General features: G+C 37.8%; 1 protein-coding gene across 3 annotated transcripts in view; it reads left to right on the forward strand.

Moving 5' to 3' along the window:
* The window catches only part of RYK (receptor like tyrosine kinase), a 91,299-nt gene that overhangs the window by 21,457 nt on the left and 48,199 nt on the right, over positions 1 to 21,643 (forward strand). For all 3 annotated transcript variants that reach the window (XM_037024754.2, XM_037024752.2, XM_037024753.2), the window contains exons 2-5: positions 4,635 to 4,756; positions 15,512 to 15,611; positions 17,338 to 17,472; positions 19,638 to 19,691. In XM_037024754.2, coding sequence (XP_036880649.1) covers positions 4,635 to 4,756; positions 15,512 to 15,611; positions 17,338 to 17,472; positions 19,638 to 19,691 — 411 coding nt within the window. The remainder of the gene's footprint in view (positions 1 to 4,634; positions 4,757 to 15,511; positions 15,612 to 17,337; positions 17,473 to 19,637; positions 19,692 to 21,643) is intronic.

A 21,643-nucleotide genomic window follows, 5' to 3' on the forward strand; every position in this document is an offset into this window, starting at 1 on the left:
TCAGTTTTTAAAATGTGTATGGTCTAACTTATGATTAACCTTCCTTGTTTCATCTCCCATAATTATATTGTTCAAATCATATGTTCACACTAAGTTTTATCTGTTTTGACCTCTGTTTTCTAAGAGGATGTTAATTTCCAACTATGATTGTAGTTTGTTTCTTCTTGATTTTTTTTCTATTGATTTTTGTTTTCCATATTTGGAGCTCTATTGTTAGTTATACTGCTGTATCTTAGATGTATTCTATTAGTATGAAATTTTTCTTACTTATAAATTTCATATTATGAATTCATTAAGTAAAATCTTTTGACCTTGAGTTCTGCTTTGTCTCATGTCAATACTGCCTCATCTTCTTTCTTCTATTTTTTTACCTGGCATACATGTGGAAATTTTACTCAAGGTATCTCTTATAAACAGACTTAATGGAGACTGGAGTAAGACTCAGATTTTTTTTTAAATAAGTAAATTTAAGCTACTTACAATTATTAAGATTGCTTATGTTTTCTTGGTACCCAGTTTTCTTACTGCATTTCCCTTCTACCTTTTCCCCACCTTCTTACCACTTTACTTTCCCACCCCCCACTTTCTCTACCACCACCAGTGCTTCCACCTCAGATCTTTGCTTAACAGTTCCTGTCCTGCTGGCCAGCTGGGAGAGCCTTTTGCAGACCTTCCTGTTATGATGCACTCACCATAACTTTCTCCCATTCTGTTTGGTACCCTTTATTGGATAAAGCAATGTCACATAGTTCAGCAACTTTCTCTTATGTAAGCCTCAAATCTCATTTCTGACTCAAGGGTTATATCAGATTAAGTTAAAAAATAAGTAATTTTAGAGGAGAAATGCCTGTAGCAGAGTTGTTTCTATATTTTATCTTAGGATTCACGACATACCTATCTTGACCTCTCTGCAGAGCACAAGGTTTCAGACCCATGGTATAGGCTCTCAGTAAGTATGAAGTTTATGTGTCTGTTGGTCTCCCATGTATTCTTTCCTTCCAGTGTGAGAAATATACAGTTTATGTCATGCATTACTGGAGGGACATTGAGATACAACTTTAAATAATAGTAAATCAGTTGAGAGAAAGTTATTCCCTGCTTTCTTTCCATTTTTTTTTGGATTATTGTGGAGAAAACCTCTGAGTCTTTAACCTCTCTCAAATACTTGCTAATACTCCCTTCTTCCCTTTTCTTAAATTTTTTTATTTTGGTATCATTAATGTACAATCACATGAGCAACATTGTGGTTATTAGATTCCCCCATTATTAAGTCCCCACCACAGACCCCATTACAGTCACTGTCCATCAACCTAGTAAGATGCTATAGAGTCACTACTTGTCTCCTCTATGCTATATATTGCCTTCCCCATGCCCCACCCCCATGTTATGTTTGCTGGTAATGTCCCTTATTCCCCTTCTCCCTCCCTTCCCACCCATCCTCCCCAGTTCCTTTCCCTTTGGCAACTGTTAGTCCATTGTTGGGTTCTCTGATTCTGTGGCTATTTTGTTCCTTCAATTTTTTCTTTGTTTTTATATTCCACATATGAGTGAAATCATTTGGCACTTGTCTTTCCCCACCTGGCTTATTTCACTGAGCATAATACCCTCCAGCTCCATCCATGTTGTTGCAAATGGTATGATTTGTTTTCTTCTTATGGTTGAATAATATTCCATTGTGTATATGTACCACATCTTCTTTATCCATTCGTCTACTGATGGACACTTAGGTTGCTTCCATTTCTTGGCTGTTGTAAACAGTGCTGCGATAAACGTAGGGGTGCATCTGTCTTTTTCAAACTGGGCTGCTGCATTCTTAGGGTAAATTCCTAGAAATGGGATTCCTGGGTCAAATGGTATTTCTATTTTGAGCTTTTTGAGGAGACTCCATACTGCTTTCCACAATGGTTGAACTAATTTACATTCCCACCAGCAGTGTAGGAGGGTTCCCCTTTCTCCACAACCTCGCCAACATTTGTTGTTGTTTGTCTTTTCGATGATGGCGATCCTTACTGGTGTGAGATGATATCTCATTGTGGTTTTAATTTGTATTTCTCTGATGACAAGCGATGTGGAGCATCTTTTCATGTGTCTGTTGGCCATCTGGATTTCTTCAGAGAAATGTCTATTCAGCTCCTCTGCCCATTTTTTAATTGGATTATTTGCTTTTTGTTTGTTGAGGTGTGTGAGCTCTTTATGTATTTTGAATGTCAACCCTTTATCGGATCTGTCATTTATGAATATATTCTTCCATACTGTAGGATGCCTTTTTGTTCTATTGGTGGTGTCCTTTGCTGTACAGAATCTTTTTAGCTTGATATAGTCCTACTTGTTCATTTTTGCTTTTGTTTCCCTTGCCCGGAGAGATATGTTTATGAAGAAGTCACTCATGTTTATGTTCAAGAGATTTTTGCCTATGTTTTTTTCTAAGAGTTTTATGGTTTCATGACTTACATTCAGGTCTTTGATCCATTTCAAATTTACTTTTGTGTATGGGGTTAGACAGTGATCCAGTTTCATTCTCTTACAAGTAGCTGTCCAGTTTTGCCAACACCAGCTGTTGAAGCGGCTGTCATTTCTTCATTGTATGTCCATGGCTCCTTTATCATATATTAATTGACCATATATGTTTGGGTTAATATCTGGACTTTCTATTCTGTTCCACTGATCTATGGGTCTGTTCTTGTGCCAGTACCAAATTTTCTTGATTACTGTGGCTTTGTAGTAGTGCTTGAAGTTGGGAGCGAGATGCCCCCTGCTTTATTCTTCCTTCTCAGGATTGCTTTGGCTATTCGAGGTCTTTTGTGGTTCCATATGAATTTTAAAACTATTTGTTCCAGTTTGCTGAAGAATGTTGTTGTTATTTTGATAGGCATTGCATTGAATCTGTAGATTGTTTTAGCCAGGATGGCCATTTTGACGTTATTAATTCTTCCTAGCCAAGAGCATGGGATGAGTTTCCATTTGTTAGTGCCCTCTTTAATTTCTCTTAACAGTGTCTTGTAGTTTTCAGGGTATAGGTCTTTCACTTTGTTGGTTAGGTTTATTTTATTCTTTTTGATGCAATTGTGAATGGAATTGTTTTCCTGATTTCTCTTTCTGCTAGTTCATCATTAGTGTATAGGAAAGCAACAGATTTCTGTGTATTAATTTTGTATCCTGCAACTTTGCTGAATTCCGATATTAATTTTAGTAGTTTTGGAGTGGATTCTTTAGGGTTTTTTATGTACAATATCATGTCATCTGCAAATAGTGACAGTTTGACTTCTTCTTTACCAATCTCAATGCCTTTTATTTCTTTGTTTTGCCTGATTGCCATGGCTAGGACCTCCAGTACCATGTTGAATAACAGTGGGGATAGTGGGCATCCCTGTCTTGTTCCCGTTCTTAGGGGAAAAGCTTTTAGCTTCTCGCTGTTCAGTATGATGTTGGTTGTGGGTTTATTATGTTGAGGTGCTTGCCCTGTATACCCATTTTGTTGAGAGTTTTTATCATGAATGGCTGTTGAATTTTGTTGAATGCTTTTTCAGCATCTGTGGAAATGATCGTGTGGTTTCTGTCCTTTTTGTTTATGTGGTTGATGATGTTGATGGATTTTTTAATGTTGTACCATCCTTGCATCCCTGAGATGAAACCCACTTGATCATGATGTATGATCCTCTTATGTATTTTTGAATTCGGTTTGCTTTTTTTGCCTTTTAATTGATGTTTTTTTTAGTATTAAAAATTTTTTTTTCACAATAATTACTGATATTCCATTTAAGATAGTGATTAAATTTTGCCTTTAAAATTTTTGTTCTAAAAGAATTGAATAAATTTTAAAGAAAAATATTAAATACAGGTAGGATAAAGGGGTATGACAAAATTGGAGAATGTGTTATGTTGAAGGTTGCATGTGGCTGTGGTTGGGAAAGTGGTCTGGCAATGAATGAAATTTGGGAATTATTCTCCAGCATTTCTCAGGCATCTATGTAATTTCTGCATTATCTGTAGTACTAACTTGTTTAACAATGTTTACTGAGCATCTGCTTTGTGCAGAGAACCGTCCTGAGAAAATGAGGAGATTACTCTACCTTCTAATCTGGGGAGGAAAGAGGATGTGTGTTTGTGCCACAGCTGGTGTGAATGCCTTGTGGCAAGCCCTGTCAGAGTGGCCAGGGCCTTGTGCTGCTGGAGCAAGTCGAGGTCATCTCTGGAGGGGGTCTTGAGGCCTTGGCTCACACTCTTTTCCCCCAAGTGCCTTTCTCCCTTCCATTTTGAATTTCTCTAAATTGCATAAATTTTTGAGGGGAAAAGGTGCTTTGTTTGTAGATAGAACTCTGAGGAGGACTTTGTTCAAAAGGAAGAGTGTCACATTGGCCCTCAGGAGACGGATTGTGCTACCAGAGTTCTGGTTCCAGTATCCCTGTGTTCAGCCAGATAACTGCTTGGTTTGCATCTCATTTTCTTTGTCTTTTTGGTTATGGCAAAGTCCAGTGTCCTTCCTGCTTCATGAAGCAGCACATGTGAGAAAAAATTGTGATGTACGTTCGCACATCAGTGTTATTTTCACTCTATTAGTATTTGAAATACTGATGGTTAATGATTTTGAGAGTATTTTAGGTCTTTAATCCTTTTTTCTCTATTTTTTTTTCTAGGTCTTGATGCAGAACTTTATTATGTGAGAAATGACCTTATTAGTCACTACGCTCTCTCCTTTAACCTTTTAGTACCCAGTGAGACAAATTTCCTGCACTTCACTTGGCATGCAAAGTCCAAGGTAAGAGAGTGGTCCACCAAAGATGCCAGCTTGGGACTGCCAAGGCTGAGGCTGTGTCTGAGGGCTGCCCTCTGTACAAAAGCATTGGTGGGTAGTGTGCTATAGCAGTTGTGGGTCTTTTCAGGTCTATATATTAAATATTTAGCCTATTCCTCTAGATTTTCTCAAGCCGTTTAAAATGAAGGTAGCCATTATTTTTGTTACTAGCTTAGAACTGAACACTTAAATCCTTCCAGGCTTTTCAAACAGGGATGCTGATCTAGCTTGAAAACGTGTCAGTAGGACCTGCTAGTGACTGTGCTGTGACCATGAAGTGCTAAGAGTCAGGGGTGGGGAGCTTGGTGAGGTGGGTGTTTTAGACAGGTTTGATATAACAGAAATAGTTCTCCCATTTATGGAGAAACAGTGAAAGTAAGGTGCAGCAGACACGGGCACCCATGTGTGCTCTTCCTTTAGCCCTAGGAGCGCTTGTCTGGCTTACTTGTTTCTGAAATCTTTACATTTCCTCTAACTGTCTGGGCCCCTCAAATGTAAGTTTTCTTACAGGCCAAAGAGTGGGAGGATGAATGTAGAGCCCACCTCCCCTAATCAACTTCTGTTTCTTTTATCAGCATTATATATAGGCTTTTGAGTCAGATTTTACTTGGGAAATAAAAATAGTTTTGCTACTAAAAATCTTACAGAGTTTTTTTTTTTTAAGTGCAGGACATTGGTTTCTGTCCTTAAGTTTATTGCAAGTTTAAATTTGACCACTTTGATGTAGATCTTTCTACTTAGAAAACAATAGTAGTTATTGGAAAAATTCAAATATTATAGAATTGCTTCAAGAACTGTTAAGACTTTGCAGATCTCTACCCAGGGTAATCATTGTTTATAGTTTGGTATACTTCAAGACTCATTTTTAAAAAAACTTCTTAAACAAAAAAGGAATTTTATGACACACATGTTATACAGTAATTTCTCCCTGCCTAATACTGTATTTTGGCATCATTCCATTTGTAGATTTAATTCATTCTCTTTAATGGCTTTTGTAATATGATATTGTATGGATATTTAATGTATGGTCATTTGTTAAGTGCCTTGTCAACATAAGGATTTTAAAAAAGCATTTTATTTCAAACAGTGGTTCCATTTTTGTTACAAATAGTCTTCACTTCATTTGGCAGGCTAAATCCATGGTAAGGGATTGTGAAAACAATTGGTAGTTCATCTTTTGTTGCTGTTTCTACCTTGTTATTGATGAATATAGAAACAGAAGGAAATATCTGTGTGTGTGTATGTATAGGTGTGTATGTGTGTGTATACATATATTAAGAATATCTTCAGAAATTTTGTGCACTTGTGGCATTATTTCTGAATAGTAAATTATCACTAGGTAGTTGGGTCAAGGTGACTGTGTATGCATGTTTAAAATTTTGATGAACATTGTCAAATTGTTTCTTCCTTACCTCTCCCAAGATGGTACCTTTTACGAACATTCCTTACAAAGTAAATAAGGGTGCTTATTTCTTCAATTCCACTCCCTAACACTAATATATTAAGTATATTTGCTTACCAAATAAATGAGTAAAAATGATTAAATAAATATGCTTGTATTCATATTATTATATATATTCAAACATGTATTACAGAAACATTGTACACACATACACATAGACCCATTAACACATTGCTGCAGGAGTGTTGTGATTAAAGTTGAGTTAGCTTGAATGTACCTTGCTATCTGGAGCCTTGGGTATCCAAGTATGGGGGTTGCACTTTAAGAGTAGACACATCTCTTTGGGGTGAAAACTGCAAAACCAGAAGTCCAGAGAAAATTCAGTGAAACAACTAAGCATATTTAGTAAATGTTAACCTGGATATGCTGAAGTCCCAAAATAAGTGGTTTAGATAATTCAGAAAAGATTCATTTAAGACATTTTGATCTGAGTTAAGTCAGTTTCAGTGAGTAGGCACCTGAACCTTTCAAGGAAACTGGGCTAACACAATATTCAGTATTTTTACATAGCATTGTGTGACCTTAACGATTGTTGGAGGGTAACTTTTAATTTTGATACAGTTTCAAACATGAAGAAAAATCATGCTAGTATGAAGAATTCTCATATATCCTTTACCTAGATTCACAAGCTGTTACTGGTTTGCTCTGTTTGCTTACTGTGTCGCTCGTTCATCCTTTCTCCCCTTGGAGAGTGCACACGCCCTCTTTCTCCTGTGAAAGTAAATTGCAAGCATCATGTGCCTTTACCCCTAAATACATCAGTGTATATTTTCTAAGAACAGGGCATTTTTCTTATTGAAGTATCATTGATGTACAATTTTATATTAGTTTCAAGTATACAGCACAGTGGTTCAGCAGTTACCCGTATGTTAAATCCTTACTTCCTCTAGTACAGCTACTGTCAACATAGGAAGATGTTACAGAATCATTGAATATATTCTCCATGCTGTCCTACTATGCCTGTGATCAACCTGCATTATGATTGAGAATTTTTGTGCCCTTTTATCCCCTTCTACCTCCTCCACCAACCCTAACCTTTCCCCCATGGTGACCACCAGACCCTTCTCCGTGTCTATGAGTCTGTTGCTATTTTGTTCATTCTGTTTTGCTTTGTATTTATATTCCATAAATATGTGAAATCATACGGCATTTGTCTTTCTTCACCTGGCTTATTTCATTGAGCATAATACCCTATAGATGCATCCATGTTGTTGCAAATGGCAGTATTTCTTCTTTAATGGTTGAGTAATATTCCATTGTGTATATGTACCACAGCTTCTCTATCCATTCATCTATTGGTAGACACTTAGGTTGCTTCCATATCTTGGCTATTGTAAATAATGCAGCAGTAAACATAGAGGTGCATCTGTCTTTCTGAATCAGGTATTTTGTTTTCTTTGGGTAAATTCCTAGAAGTGAAATTACGGGGTTGAATGGTATTTCTGTTTTTGGTTTTTTTAAAGAATCTCCATACTGCTTTCTCAAATGGCTCTACCAATTGACGTTCCCACCAGCTGTGTAGGGGGGTTCCCATTTCTCCACATCCTTGCCAACATTTGTTATTTTTTGTCTTTTGGATAGTGGCCATTCTGACTGGTGTGAAGTGATATCTCATTGTGGTTTTGATTTGCATTTCCCTGATGATTAGCAATGTGGAGCATCTCTTCATATGCCAGTTGGCCATCTGTATTTTTCTTTGGTGAAGTGTCTGTTCAGTCCTCTGCCCATTTTTTAATCAGGTTACTTTTTTTTTTGTTGAGACATATGAGCTCTTTATATATTTTGGCTGTTAACCCCTATCGGATAAATCATTTACAAATGTATTCTCCCATACTGTATATTGTCTTTTTGTTCTGCTGATGGTATCGTTTGCTGTACAGAAGGTTTTTAGTTTGATGTAGTCCCACTTGTTCATTTTGAACAAGGACATTCTTTACGTGACCAAAGTACAATAATCAAAATCAGAAAACAATATTGATGCAATATTATTATCTAGTATACAGTATTCACATTTCATCATTTATCCCAATGATGTTCTCTATTGCTCTTTTTTTCACCTGATTCAGGATCATGTATGCTATTAATTGATGTTCCTTTCGTCCCCCGTTAATCTGGAATACTTCCATGGCCTTTCTTTGTATTTCTTGACCTTGACATTTGAAGCATGCAGGCCAGTTATTTTGTAGAATGTCCCCGAATTTGAGTTGTATGAGGTTTTTCTCAAGATTGTGTTCAGGAATGTCTCTGGCAGTAACACCACAGAGGTACTGTCCTTCATACTGCACTTGATCTCAGCTTGTCCCATAACTGGTGATGTTAACTCTCATCACTCAGTTCACCAGGTTTCTCCACTGAAAAGTTTTCTCCTTTGTAATGAATAAGTAATTGTGGGGAGATAATTTGAAATTATATTAAAAATCCCATATCTCATCACCCTTGCATGACTGGTTTTTACATCTCTATTGAGAACCAGGTTCACTTTTTAGTCAGTGCCAGCATGGAGAGTAGAATGTCCCTCCCTGCTCATTAGAAGAGGTCAGATCTGTACTAGGTAACCATTTGGTAGGAGTATTGTAGAAAGAATTCAAAAATTTATGGAGTGGCTTGTTTTGAATTTTAAGTTTCCTTGCAACTTTGAGATCTGTTTTTGTGAACATCTTTCTGGTTAGAGAAGCTTCTAATACTCTCCAAAAATTTGATAGTTTATCCTTTGTTACTTTCCCTACCTTTAATGTTGATTAATATGAAAAACAAATAATACATATATTTTTGAATAGTGAAAAATCTAATGAGATAGAACAGATTCTGTTCCAGTGACCTTGAACAGGGTGTGATTATTTCTTGGCCCACTTAGGAAAGAAGAATGCTGATATATCATGAGAATGTTTCCTGGGCAAGTAAATGGATAGTGACTTGTGAATAAAAAAGTAATGTGGGATGTGGTGTTAGAATTGAACAGATTCTTCAGTTCTTCTCTTACTCATTCCTTTATTTTTATCTGTAGTGAATTTCAGAGATCTGACATTGCTGATAGTGGATGTCTGTGGAGTTTTAAGTGCCTGTCACAAGGAGGAGGTTGGAGTGGAGGAGAGTAGATACAAGATGGCTCAGATGAATATATATATATGTTTGAATGACAAGCAGTGTTGGCCTGGGTACATGTTGGGTCAGGAGGAGCCTTGGTACAGCTCAATCTTCCGTGTTCTTCATGTTATCTTATATAGCATAATTGCTAAAATACCTTTGTGGTAGGTATTAAATACCATTGTAAGTGCACATTTGGACTGCTGTTACTGATACGATATTCCTTGTAAGGCAGAAATTCCCTGACATCTTGGAGGGCATCACCATCTATTTACATATCTATGCCAGAAGCCTAGAAGGGACTCTAGATTCCTTCTTCTACATTTTCCAACTCCAGGTGATTCTTTCTCATAATTAAACCTTAAATTCATCTCCTGACTCTCTTGGGACCTAATGCCTCATCCTTAGTTTGGGCCTTCATTGTTTCTTAACTAGATCTGGAAATAGTCCTTGAACTGGTCTCCTTCTGTACTGACCCCTTGCTGCATCCCTTCCAGAGCTATTCTAGGGCTCTTGGTTGCCACTAGAATAAAGTTCTGATTTTTAGGAAGCCTTTGTGACCTTGTCTCTTCCTTTTCTGCCTCCTGTCCACCTAGTTGTTTAGTGCCATTTTGTTTGGAAATTTCTTGAATGCCCTGACTCTATTACATTACTGTGTTTTCTCTGTGGAAATGCCCTTTCCCCATTCTTTACCTTATTAACTCCTGTTTATCTCATAAATATCAGTCTGGTGCCCCTTCTGTACCAAAGTGCCTCTCTCTTTCCTCCCTCATAGCCCTTGTCATATTCTAAGGATATTCTTGAAGGTGATTTTATTTCCTGTCTGCCTCCTTGATGCTGAACACCTCAAAGGTGGGAACCCCTTTCATCGTACTCTGTGTTCTGTATCTGGTATGGCACCTGGTGCTTAGTTACAGGCACACTGGGGGTTTTTCAAGTATTTTACTCTGAATAAAGTTGTAAATTTGGAAAAATAAATAGATTTATAGATTGAAATATAGCTAAAACTAATTTCACAAGGTCATCTGTAAGAGGTATAAGAATTTGGAGGAAAGTACTCATCTTATATCTTAAAATCTTTTACAGTAAAAACCTAATGAATTTGTGTATGTTAATATAGTTTCAGGCTTCAGCCACCATTGCAGTTCATAATTCTAGTTTTATGTCATAGTCTTTGGTGATTTTAGCACAGTTGATGAAAGTTTATTTTAAAAATTGATCATGTAAATATTTTTATATGCACATGGTACAAAATTCGAAAGGCATAAGGGTATGCAGTGGAAAGTAAGTCCCCTACACCTTCCTAGTGCCATCCCCCAGCAATCCAGCCACCAAGTTCCCCTTCCATTAGCAGCACTGTTTCCTGGGTCTTGTTTCCCTCTCTAAAGGTGGTCTGTGCATGGATAGGCATTTATATGTGTATGTGTGTGTGTGTGTGTGTACATATACATATATATGTATATTTTTTAAACAGGTAATGTACTGCATACTTCTTTGCAGTTTATAGAGCACTGAACAATGTATTTTTGGTAAAGGTTCTCTGTCACTGTATGTAGAGTTGAACTTTTTTCCCCTTCAAATGTGGTTTCATAAGAATCCTATATTATTATGTGGTTGTACTTGGTTTATTGATCAGTTACTATGAGAGGAAACTAAGACCCAGATTTAGGAAGGAACTTGCGTTAAGGTGACAGTCGGGGCAGAGGAAACAGGAGGTAGAGATGACTTGAAATAGAAAAGTCACACAAAGGGGCCAGGACAGACATGATAAAGAATTTTTTACCTAATCGTGTTGGCTCTGGCATATAATCATGAACTTTCAGAAGGAGAGCCATGACTCCCAAGCTCTAACACTTTATCAGACATTCTCAATTCTTGCATTTTGCCGGAAGATAAAATATTTGTTTCCAAAGATCTCCTTGGTATGTCAGTTCACATTGTAGATATTTTAACATTGGTTTTCATACATCAAAGCTTTTGCTAATAGTGTCCTCCATTGTTTACATAGCTGTTTAGTCTTGCCAAACAGACTGATCTTCTCAGAGGCTGGAGCTATGTTTTATTCTTGACGTGGTGTCATACTGCCTTAGTGAGTGGTTGGTAAATGCCATTAGTTAATTGCATTTCCAGATGGGATGGTAACTCTAGTATTGCTTCTCTTTCACAAGACTACACACTCAGAAAAAGGAAAGACTACTGGGTGGTTTTAACAAATAATTAGTTTTTATTATATTCCAGAACATTCTCCAGTATCCAGAAAAATACGCAACTGCAGCTGTCATGTGACAGTAGATATTTTAGATAGCTGAATGGCAAAAATATACCAAAGTATAGCCGAATATCCCCCTCCTGATTCCCACTCCCTAGCTGTTCTCTGGGTTTGGATTTCTTCATCATTGTCGGAAGGGTCTGCAGGGAACTTGTCCATAGTTACTACAACGGCAACTGGGGCCAGCCTGCCGTATCCCCTGCAGAGTGAGTTTTCTATGAGAAAGGCAGTACTTTTGGTAGTTTGAGATAAATTAAAAAGCTGTATGGTTGTAGGCAAGTGTATTCACTTTAAATCTGTATACTGAGTTCCAGAAGGAAATGACTTTACTCATCAAGTTGCCTGTTTGCAATTGCCATTTGTTTCCAAATAAGGGAAGATCACCAAAAATGTTTATTATTTATTTATTTAAGTATTTATATTTTCTTCAGTTTCTTTTCTGAAGTATTTTGGCTCATTCTTTTTTCTCATGAACAACACTGCCCAAGTTTCCTTTGTTCCAGTAGATTATAAATGTTAGCTTTAGAACAGATCTGTTTCTTCAAAGAATCATTGGCAAGTGAGATCCATATAGATCAATACATGCCAAAGTAGAGAAAATTAGACATTAATAATTATCAGTTTCTTCTCTGACTCCAGACTTCAACTTAAAGATTTATATCCTAAAGATTCCTGAGGGAGAAGAGAACTGCCTTGTGAATGCCTCACATATTTAGGTAGTCCATCAAACAGGGGGCCAGCAGAGGTTAGGCTTCCATGCTCTCATACTTCTTATCCTTCCCAGGTGCTGTTCGAGCCAAAGGGTTGGCTTTCTCAAATCTCCTACTCAGCCTCTTCCCCACTTTGCCCCATCGCCCTCACTCTATCCAGCTCCCCTCACAGGCTCATTTCCCTCCCTCCCACCCTTCTCTCCTCTTTGCTACACTGAGATCCTGGAGTGCTAGTGTTGGCCCCTGCCCTTACCACCACTGTTAGGGCTTTTGACCCCAATACCTGTTCTTTTTCTGTCTGCTTTCCTAGGGATTCTGGTCCCTGATTAGCTGTGCCTCTGTTCGTAACAACTGAGACCTAGAATAAAGGAGACAGCAAGTATGGGGAAATATAAGTCTGGCTTTGAATGTGTTATGTTTGAGAGCTAGAAGACATACTATTAAGTAGGTATGTCTAGTAGGTAATTGGGCGTATGGAAGAAACTGAAGATACGGGAGAATAAAAGAGACAAGTTGATGATATGAGATCTCATTAGTGGTGAAATGGGCTAGAAGCTGATGTACTAGGAGAGAAGGGTTTATTTATCATTTGGAGAGAATAAATATTTTCTCTGAGATTGGAGTTTAAAAGTTAAGTGCTCTAACAGAGCTGCCTGGGGCAGAAAAGAAAGGCAGAAAGGGGATTCCTGTGTGCTAGCTGAAGGGAACAAAAACATGTGTACTAGAGTGAGGAAGCAGGGAGGGCAGCAGATGGCGAGGCAGTGAGGGCCATGAGAGTTGGAGTGAGAAGGCTAGGGAGAAGGAGGTTGGTGAGGAGGTGGTTGCTGAGCAGGATTAAGGGCCGACCGACCCTGCGCGTGGGAATCATCTTTGTGTAAGAGCTCCCTTCTCTCCTGGAGTATGATTTCCATTAGCAGTGCCGGGCAGCAAGAGTAGAATAAGGTGGTCAGGCTGGGGCTGCCCTCTAATGGTTGGGACGGAGTGACCCAGTTGAGGGTGCTAATATGACTGCATCAAAATGTAGTCTTCTTTGGGGCACAGGCTGTGGGAAAGTGAAACCAAGTCACTGTCTGGGCTGGAGAGGAGGGAAATAGCATAATTGGCCTTTAGCCATTGCATCACAGCTCCAAGGACAGTTCTTGGCTTCTAAATGTGCTTCGTAAATGTTGGCTTAATCACATCTTACTATGCTGACAGGTAGTGACTGCAGTGGGGTGTTGGGGGGTGGTTCTTGGTGATATGGGTGAATATTGTAACCACAATGTTGCTAATGTCAAACCTTCATAAGATAGTATATGATATCATGATATATATCAATGATATATCAATGATACTTAATAAAAATGTTGGCTTAATCAGAGTGTTGGAGACAAAGACATAAGGTTTTGTATGAACAGGGGCAGTGATGGGCTCTTTTATAAAAGGGTGGGAATTTTACATTTACTTTGGTTATAGTGCAATTCTTTAGTATGTAGGAATACTTAATTCTGAAGCTCCAGGAAGGTGGCAAGAGACAAAGTGAGCTAAGGGCCGAGGCCTCTGTGAAGTCCTGTGTCTGTAGTTAGTACTGATGGCATTGTAGAGAGTAGCCACTGTGAGTAGAAGTTGTGAGCTTCAGAGTATGAGAAAAGGATGCCTAGAAAAGACCTAATGATCCTAAAAGAATGCTGAGCCTATTGTCTAGGCCCTGAGGTGAGGGTTGCAGAGTTGTAAACTGAGTGATAGGGGATGAGATGACTTCTGAGGAAAGCCAGGTTGGGGAGAAGATAGGGAAGACATTTGTGGAGAGGCTAAGGATGTGGGAGGCTGTTTTGAATAGTGGACTTCCCAAGATGGGGGCCAAAATGGAAGGGCTGCAGCAGTGTTCTTGTCAGAGCACAGGAGGGCGCGGGTCAGCAGTAGGCTAGTGCTTACAGGGAAGGGCAGCCGGGCAATGTGGGGGCTTCTCTGGAATGGTTGCCGGTGCCACTGGGATCTGTGTTTGTCAGAGGGGGCCTGTGATAGGCTGATAGTTAGGTGTGTTGCATTGAATATCCTATTTGATCCTTATAACATGTATTAGCCTTATACTACAAAAACTGAAACTCAGGAAAAGCCAATAATTTACTTGAGTCACACAGTCTCATGGTTCTAATCCAGTTCTGCTGACTATGCTTAATTTATTTTGTACACTTGCCCTTCATGTATTGTCCTGTTCAGAGATAGCATGGATATAGTGATAAAGTCAATGCATTCTCTTAATGTTATTCTTAGTACTGCTGGCAAGCCTGCTCATTCTTGACCCCTAATTGCTAGGCTAGAGGTAGCCCTCTAGCACCTCCTAGTGGCCGTGGCAGTGGCAGTCCTGGGGCATGCTAGGATGAGAATGACCACTTGGCTTCCTGTCCAGATATCACCAAGTCACTGATGCACAGCAGTAAGAACATTTCCTTTCCCAAATACAGCCTTTAACAATTCTTTGTATACCATCTTAACTGCAAAGCAGTAGTTTAATATTTGCATACTTGTAAAATGTTCAGGGATTTTCGAGTGTGAAAGGAGAGTCGTAGAGGGGGTTACATTCACTAGATTGAGCCTTTCTTCTCATCCATGGGTGAGCACCGCCTGCCCCAGCTGATGCCCAGCTGTCTCCTTTCCCTTATAATCTGGGATAATACTGTCTCCTTTCATAGTAGGTCCCATTTCATTGGCTTTTTTCATTAGCATATAAACAAATTGTGGTTATTTCCCACTGTAAAAAGAAGAAAGACAAGCTTTGGAATCTGTCCTCCCTTTCCCTGCTACACCTGGTTCCCCTCTTCTAGTTAGGTTTCTTAAAGAATGCTTTCTTGAACCTCTTTCCCACTGCACTTTTCCCAGCCCTCTGCTTCTTGGACTCTGTCAATCCTAGCCTTCACCAAAGCTACCTCTGTGACCACTGAATGAGAAAGGAATACTGTTCTTATCAAGATCCTGTGGGCAGAACAAAGAGTAATGTAAAGTATAAGGCTTAAATATTCTATGAGAAATTTGTGCCTTATAATCTGCTTGTGTGATGAGTGGGTCTGTAGAGCAGACATCTTCATCCAAAAATATATAGAGTATTTGAACAGATGAAAGCCTCATGCATTCATTAGTTATGAGCTAATCACTGAAGTCAGGCTGTTGGTCTTCTGTTATCATAGGTCCAGTTTGTTTATTTCTCCATTTTTCAGGTTGAATATAAGCTGGGATTCCAAGTAGACAATTTTGTGGCTATGGACATGCCCCAGGTCAACATTTCTGCTCAGGGGGAAGTTCCACGCACTTTATCAGGTGAGTTTCTAAGACAGAATGAATACACTGCATTCAACTGTGTCTCCCATATCCCAGAAAGAATAGTTTAACTACTGATGCGTATCTTACTTGACAGGCATAAAGTGTGTGAGTACTTGAAAAATAATTTTTTGCAAATATTGATTATTTGCATTGAATTTTAAACCATTCATTCCTTTCCATCCCTTTTAGAACTGTCTATGCTCAGCTCTTCCTTATTTCCTTTTCTGCATTGGTGACACTGGTCTCCACAGGGATGCCTGTGTTTTTGGTCTTGTTATTTTTCGATTAATTCCTACACTGTGGCCTGGATGATCTTTAAACACTCACATCTGACCATGTGACATCACACCCATTATTACCACCCACCCCCATCAGCTGAGTACGTTCTAGACACTGCAGCCAGTGTGCGCTCTGCTTACTCTCTGACTCTGTCTGCCTGTCCAGCCTTGTTGCTTCAGGTGCCCCAGAGTCCCAGCAGGGCTGCACTACATGCAGTTCTGACATCCATGCCTTTGCATGTGCTGGTCTCTGTATTTGGAACCATCTCCCTCTTTTCTTCTTCTGGGCTCCTCATCATACTAAACATCCTAAAGAATCAAAATTTGCACTCTCCTTTTCCTGCCTCCTCCTCTCCCTTTTGCTGTTAACTCTTTTTTCTGTTCTTCTTGCCCCATAGGATCTTCTGTTTAACAATTTTTGAACTGGTCGTATTATCTTGTAGTTCTTTGTTATTGTCTCTCTCTGCTAGCCTGTGGTCACCCTGAAGGCAGAAGCGGTCTTTTTCAGTTCACTACCCTTGGTACCTAGCATAGCATCTGGCATGGGATAGGCACTTAGTACATGCTTGAGTAAATGATTTATGTGTCATATTTATACCAATTTAACTACTGTTGAGAAAGTCTCCTGTAGATGTAAGATTTTAAGAAAATGAACATTTTTAAAACTTAGAAGTATAAGCACAGCAGCACTGTGGAACTTTTCTGGCAGTCTTATTCACTGTGATAGACATTAATCTAAACTTTAAAAAAAGGAAAGCTGGTTAAATTTTATGGAGCAGTAAAATTCACAAATGCCCATCTCTCTCATACACTCACAGAGATGGTAGAATGATATATTCTAAATTTGTAGAAAAAGAATCTTAAACTAAAGTAGTGAAAAAAATTGATGTGTACGAAAGTGTGTTATCCCATTGCTACAATAATTGAAGTCAGTTTCTTTTTGGATTTTTAAAAAATTCATAGTTGGGAATTGATCAGATTCATTTGCAGGTTTATATTTAATCTCATTACGAGCAATCATAATTGCATTTTGGTGGTGAGTTATCTTTCCTGTTTATCAGGTAGTTTTTGTTACTGTTGCTCATGTGACTTGGAAGGAAGCAGGGTTTACTTTGATTCCATAGTTTTACTATATTATAACAAGAGGACCTAGAAGACAATGTGCTATATTAGAAATGATGAGCAAAAGTTGAAAATAATGATCTTTTCCCTTCAGTCTTAGTTTGTCCTTTAATGCTAACTTTTATATCTATAATGAGTGAAATAGTTAATCTAAAGCTGTGTAGTCTCAAGATTAACTTCTCTGAAAGTTTCTGCTTTGTATTTTATGTAAATGTATTATGTTTAGTTCTAGTGCAACAAAAATAACTCTGAAATATTTAATGGGCATTAATGTTGATTTGTAGAAAATCAAAATATTTTCTTATTTTTTTTTTTTTAAACAGTGTTCCGGGTCGAACTTTCCTGTACTGGCAAAGTAGATTCTGAGGTTATGATACTAATGCAGCTCAACTTGACAGTAAATTCCTCAAAAAATTTTACAGTCTTAAATTTTAAACGAAGGAAAATGTGCTACAAAAGTAAGTAATTTATATATCATAGTGTATGTTTTATATATTATGAGAAGGCCAAAAATAGATTTTGTCTTTTGATAGATTTGTAATCAAATCTTGATTATAGTTGCAAATGAGAAAATAGAGGCCATATAACAAATAAAATCCAAGATGATTGCCCAGAATCTCACTGTGTCCTGCTTTCTCAAATTCTCTTATCAGCATTGCTAGGACATTTTCCATTAGGACTGTGAAATAGTACTAAAGTGACTGAAGTGGAAAAATCAGGTAATTCTGATAGGGATCCCTGAGGAACTGAGTGTTAACTATGTTTCCCTCATGAAGTTACTTTTAGGCAGAGCATTGTCCTGGGACCATACAGACCTGAGCTAAAAATTGGGCTTTGCTGTTGGCAGGATATTGGGACAAATACTTAACCTAAGACTCAGTTTTTTCATCTGTAAAATGGGCATAGTAACCTGCTTGAGAGTTGTTGGGATTTTTTTTTTTTTTTGCAGATTAATTGAATCTAGCCTAAAGTTTAGAATAACCATTTGTAGATACTTAATAAACATTAATAGCTTTTGGTTGTGAATAATCTGTTACTCAGGAAATTGCAGTGGATATGAAAGAGTTCCAGCATGGTAGCTCATGGATCAAAGAATTTTAGAATTTTTCTTAAAGGTTATCTTAGAGCACTAAAGTGACCTGAATTTACAAGGTTACATAGGCAGAGAGCTGGTTAGTATCCAAGGTAGAAAATAAAACCCTAAAAAAAACAACCAAACCCTCTAACCTTATTGTGCCATTATTAGTGCTTACAATGTTCCAAGGCCTTTATGTACATTAAACCCATTTAATCCTTACAGCAACCCAGGCAGTAGGTTCTTTCATTATCACCATTTTCCAACTGAGGTTCAGAGAATCTGACCAGTTTGCCAAGGTCAGACAGCCAAGTGGTATAGCTGGGATGCACGTCCAGTTCTTAGCTTCACTGTTAAACTGTCTTTTAATACATTTCCTAATTGAAGTTAATGCTGAGTGTTATGAAAATACCCGAGGCCAGCAAGTGAGCTATAATAGCTAATGTCCAGATACATGCCAAAAAAAAGTTGTGCTTTATTAGAACGGGCATTTTTAAAATGAAAAGTCAGCACCTTTATCTTTATTGTTTTGATACATTTTTCAGTTCTAATGTATTCAGTTATGTACCTACTTTCATGTAATTTTAAAGCAAAAGTGGAGTTCAGAAACTCTCTAGTTCAACCTATACATTATATAATCAATATGAGGAGACTGGGCCCAGAAAGGCCACCTAAGCTTGCACAGTCAGTTAGTAAGGTGTGTAAAATACCTGGTTTGTGATCCCTAGGGAGGTGGGTGATGACTATACCAACAATGCTTCAACTTTAAATACTTAAAGGCAGAATGATGGCCCAATGTGTTGGTTCATGGAGCCTGCCAATGTTAGTATCCACTAAGGTTAATAATAAGCTGATACTCAGAGTGATTCCATACCTTCTCCATCTTCTTTAATTTCTTTATACACCAAAATTAACGTTAAAATTAACAGTTGGTGTGAATTTTCTATTTTGGACTTAAGTTTGATATAAGTACCCTCCTTTTTTACTTGGTGGTAATAATTTGGTCATAATTCTCAATCATCCAGTTCATACTTGTGACTCTTACTTTAGTATGATCCTACTATATTTATTTGCCTTATTTTCCAGCCTACAATGCTTCTAAGACTTTCTGCAGAAGAAAACATATTTGTACTATATTGAATATTAATGAGGATAGGAATTACTGGATCAGACAAGTTTTGTTACTCTAGAATTCTTTAGAGCCTTTACATTCTGCTAATATGCATTATGAACCTCCACAGAGGTTATAGTATGTGGCTTTCCCCAAGTTTCTTGACCACAGAAACCCTGTTTTACTGAGCATCTATGAGTAACACCCTTATGTTCATGCTGGTATAGACTATTACCTGATGATTATAGTGAAAATTATCAGAATAGTAATGTAGCATTTATTATTGTTCAACAAATAACCCTGTTACTTAGTTCAGGTGATAGTCTGATAAAACACTAAACTATTTTAGAGAAAATTAAGAAAATATAATTGTATTTAAGGATTTTCATGGAAAAGAAAGAATTTCTAAAGCATCTTTTGTCTCCATTTGAATTCAGAACTTGAAGAAGTAAAAACTTCAGCCGTGGACAAAAACACTAGCAGAACTATTTGTAAGTGTTATTGTATTATCTTTCTCCATCATTAGGGATAAAAAATGGTTGACTGCAAATGAATATAACTGCATGAAGTTTGGAGGCCTGTGGTTTCCACTTTGTCCAAAGATAAACGATGGCATGCTGTTTATTTCACTGTTTTGTAAATTGGTATATAGTCAGATGACACTATTAGAATATAGAATACTTTGTGAGGTAAAATTTATGAATATTTCACAGTAAGTGATCTAAAAACTTTCATAAGCAAGAATTTGTATCACATCTGTTATGAATACTCATAATTGAAGTATGAACATGAAATATGTGTAAGATCTTCATCTGTTTATAAATGTAGAAGGTTAGAAAGTTTGCTTTGTGGCCTGAACCTGACCTTCAGCTAATTTCATCCAGTTGAAAATGCAAGCTTAAAAATACCATCTTATTTAAACCTATAGAGCAACAACTCACGAGTAGATTTTTATTTTTTGGTAATGGTCGTATTTGGATAGTATAACTTAGACTTCTTTTTACCTTTTCTGACATGAACACATCATTGAGTCCTACTCTTCCTCAGATAGTTTCAGTAGCAATATCTTTTTAGGTTACTAGATTCTCTTTGTGGAAGTAAACTTTTTAAAAGAACTGGAGGTGGGGGGAACTTCAAGTATGTAAAAGTTGACTTAATGTGCTAATGAACTCCCATATAGCCATTACCCTACTTTAATAACAGTCAACATTTGCCAGTGTTGTTCCATTGATTCCTTCCTCCTTTTTGGGTAGGTTAGGTGGGTGGCAAAGGGCAGGGTATTTTAAAGCACATCCCAGGCATTACATCAGTTCACCCATAAATATTTCAGTGTGTATCTTTTTTCAAAAAGGCCATTAAAAAGCAGCCTGCAATCACCCAACATTTATTCAGTTGTATTTACTTTATCACATTTAAAAAATTAACATAAATTCTTTATATCTTCCATGTTCAAATTAACCTTAATTGTCTCAAAAATGGCTTTTTATAGTTTCTCCCCCGAATCATGATCCAGATAAAGCCTGCACATACTGTATTTGGCTGACATGTATTTTATATTTATCAGAAACTACTTTTTCCTTTAATATCACTTGTTAGAGAAACTGAGTCATTTGTCCCATAGAATTTCCTCGTAGTGTCATGTAACATGTATTTTTTCTGTTAAACTGGTAGTTAGGTTTTATACTTGATTAGATTTAGAACCAACCCTTGGCAAGAATAGTCCATAGAGTTTTTTGTATGTGCTTCCTATTTTCTTTTTCATCACCTTTGGAGGTATAAAGTATCTGGATGTCCCAAAGTAGATAAAAAGATTCCTTTTTTGAAGATAAAATAATATGATATATTGTCTACTTATTTAGAGTCATCTCTGAGAAGAAAGGAAACTTTTTAAAAATATCACTGCTCCCTATGTTTACTTTTAAAATTCTGGTGATTTTACCCATTTCTTTTATGTTAGTAGGATATTATTTCTCATAAAGAGAATAGAGTACTGCTTATTCTTGGTGTCTGTCTCTTCCTTGCTCCCTGTCTTCTTCCCTCTCTCTCTGTCCATCTACCCAGCAGTTCCTGAGAGTCTGTGATTGATGTGCCAGGTGGTATGATTGAGGCAGAGGATTAAAATCAGAAAGCAAAACAGATCCTGCCCTCAAGGTCTTGTAATGTAGCTGATGAGTTGGACAAGGTGACAGGCAGTGCTCATGACCGTGCGGAAAGCTGTGACAAGGCAGGTGCAGGTGCTCCCGGAACCCTGGAGAGGGCCTGTGACCTCAGAGGGAGGGGGACGGCTTCCTGAGAGATGACGTCTCATCTGAAACCCAGAGCATTTCCAGGCAGGAGCAAGTGAAACGTGTACAGAGGCCCGAATTTTGGAGGTCATTAAGCCGGATGCATTTGGGGGGCCTGCTCAGAGTGGTGTCTTCATCTCTGCCCTGGAGTATACTTG

Source organism: Manis javanica, chromosome 3 (assembly GCF_040802235.1).
Source record: "Manis javanica isolate MJ-LG chromosome 3, MJ_LKY, whole genome shotgun sequence".
NCBI classification, from domain to species: Eukaryota; Metazoa; Chordata; class Mammalia; order Pholidota; family Manidae; genus Manis; species Manis javanica.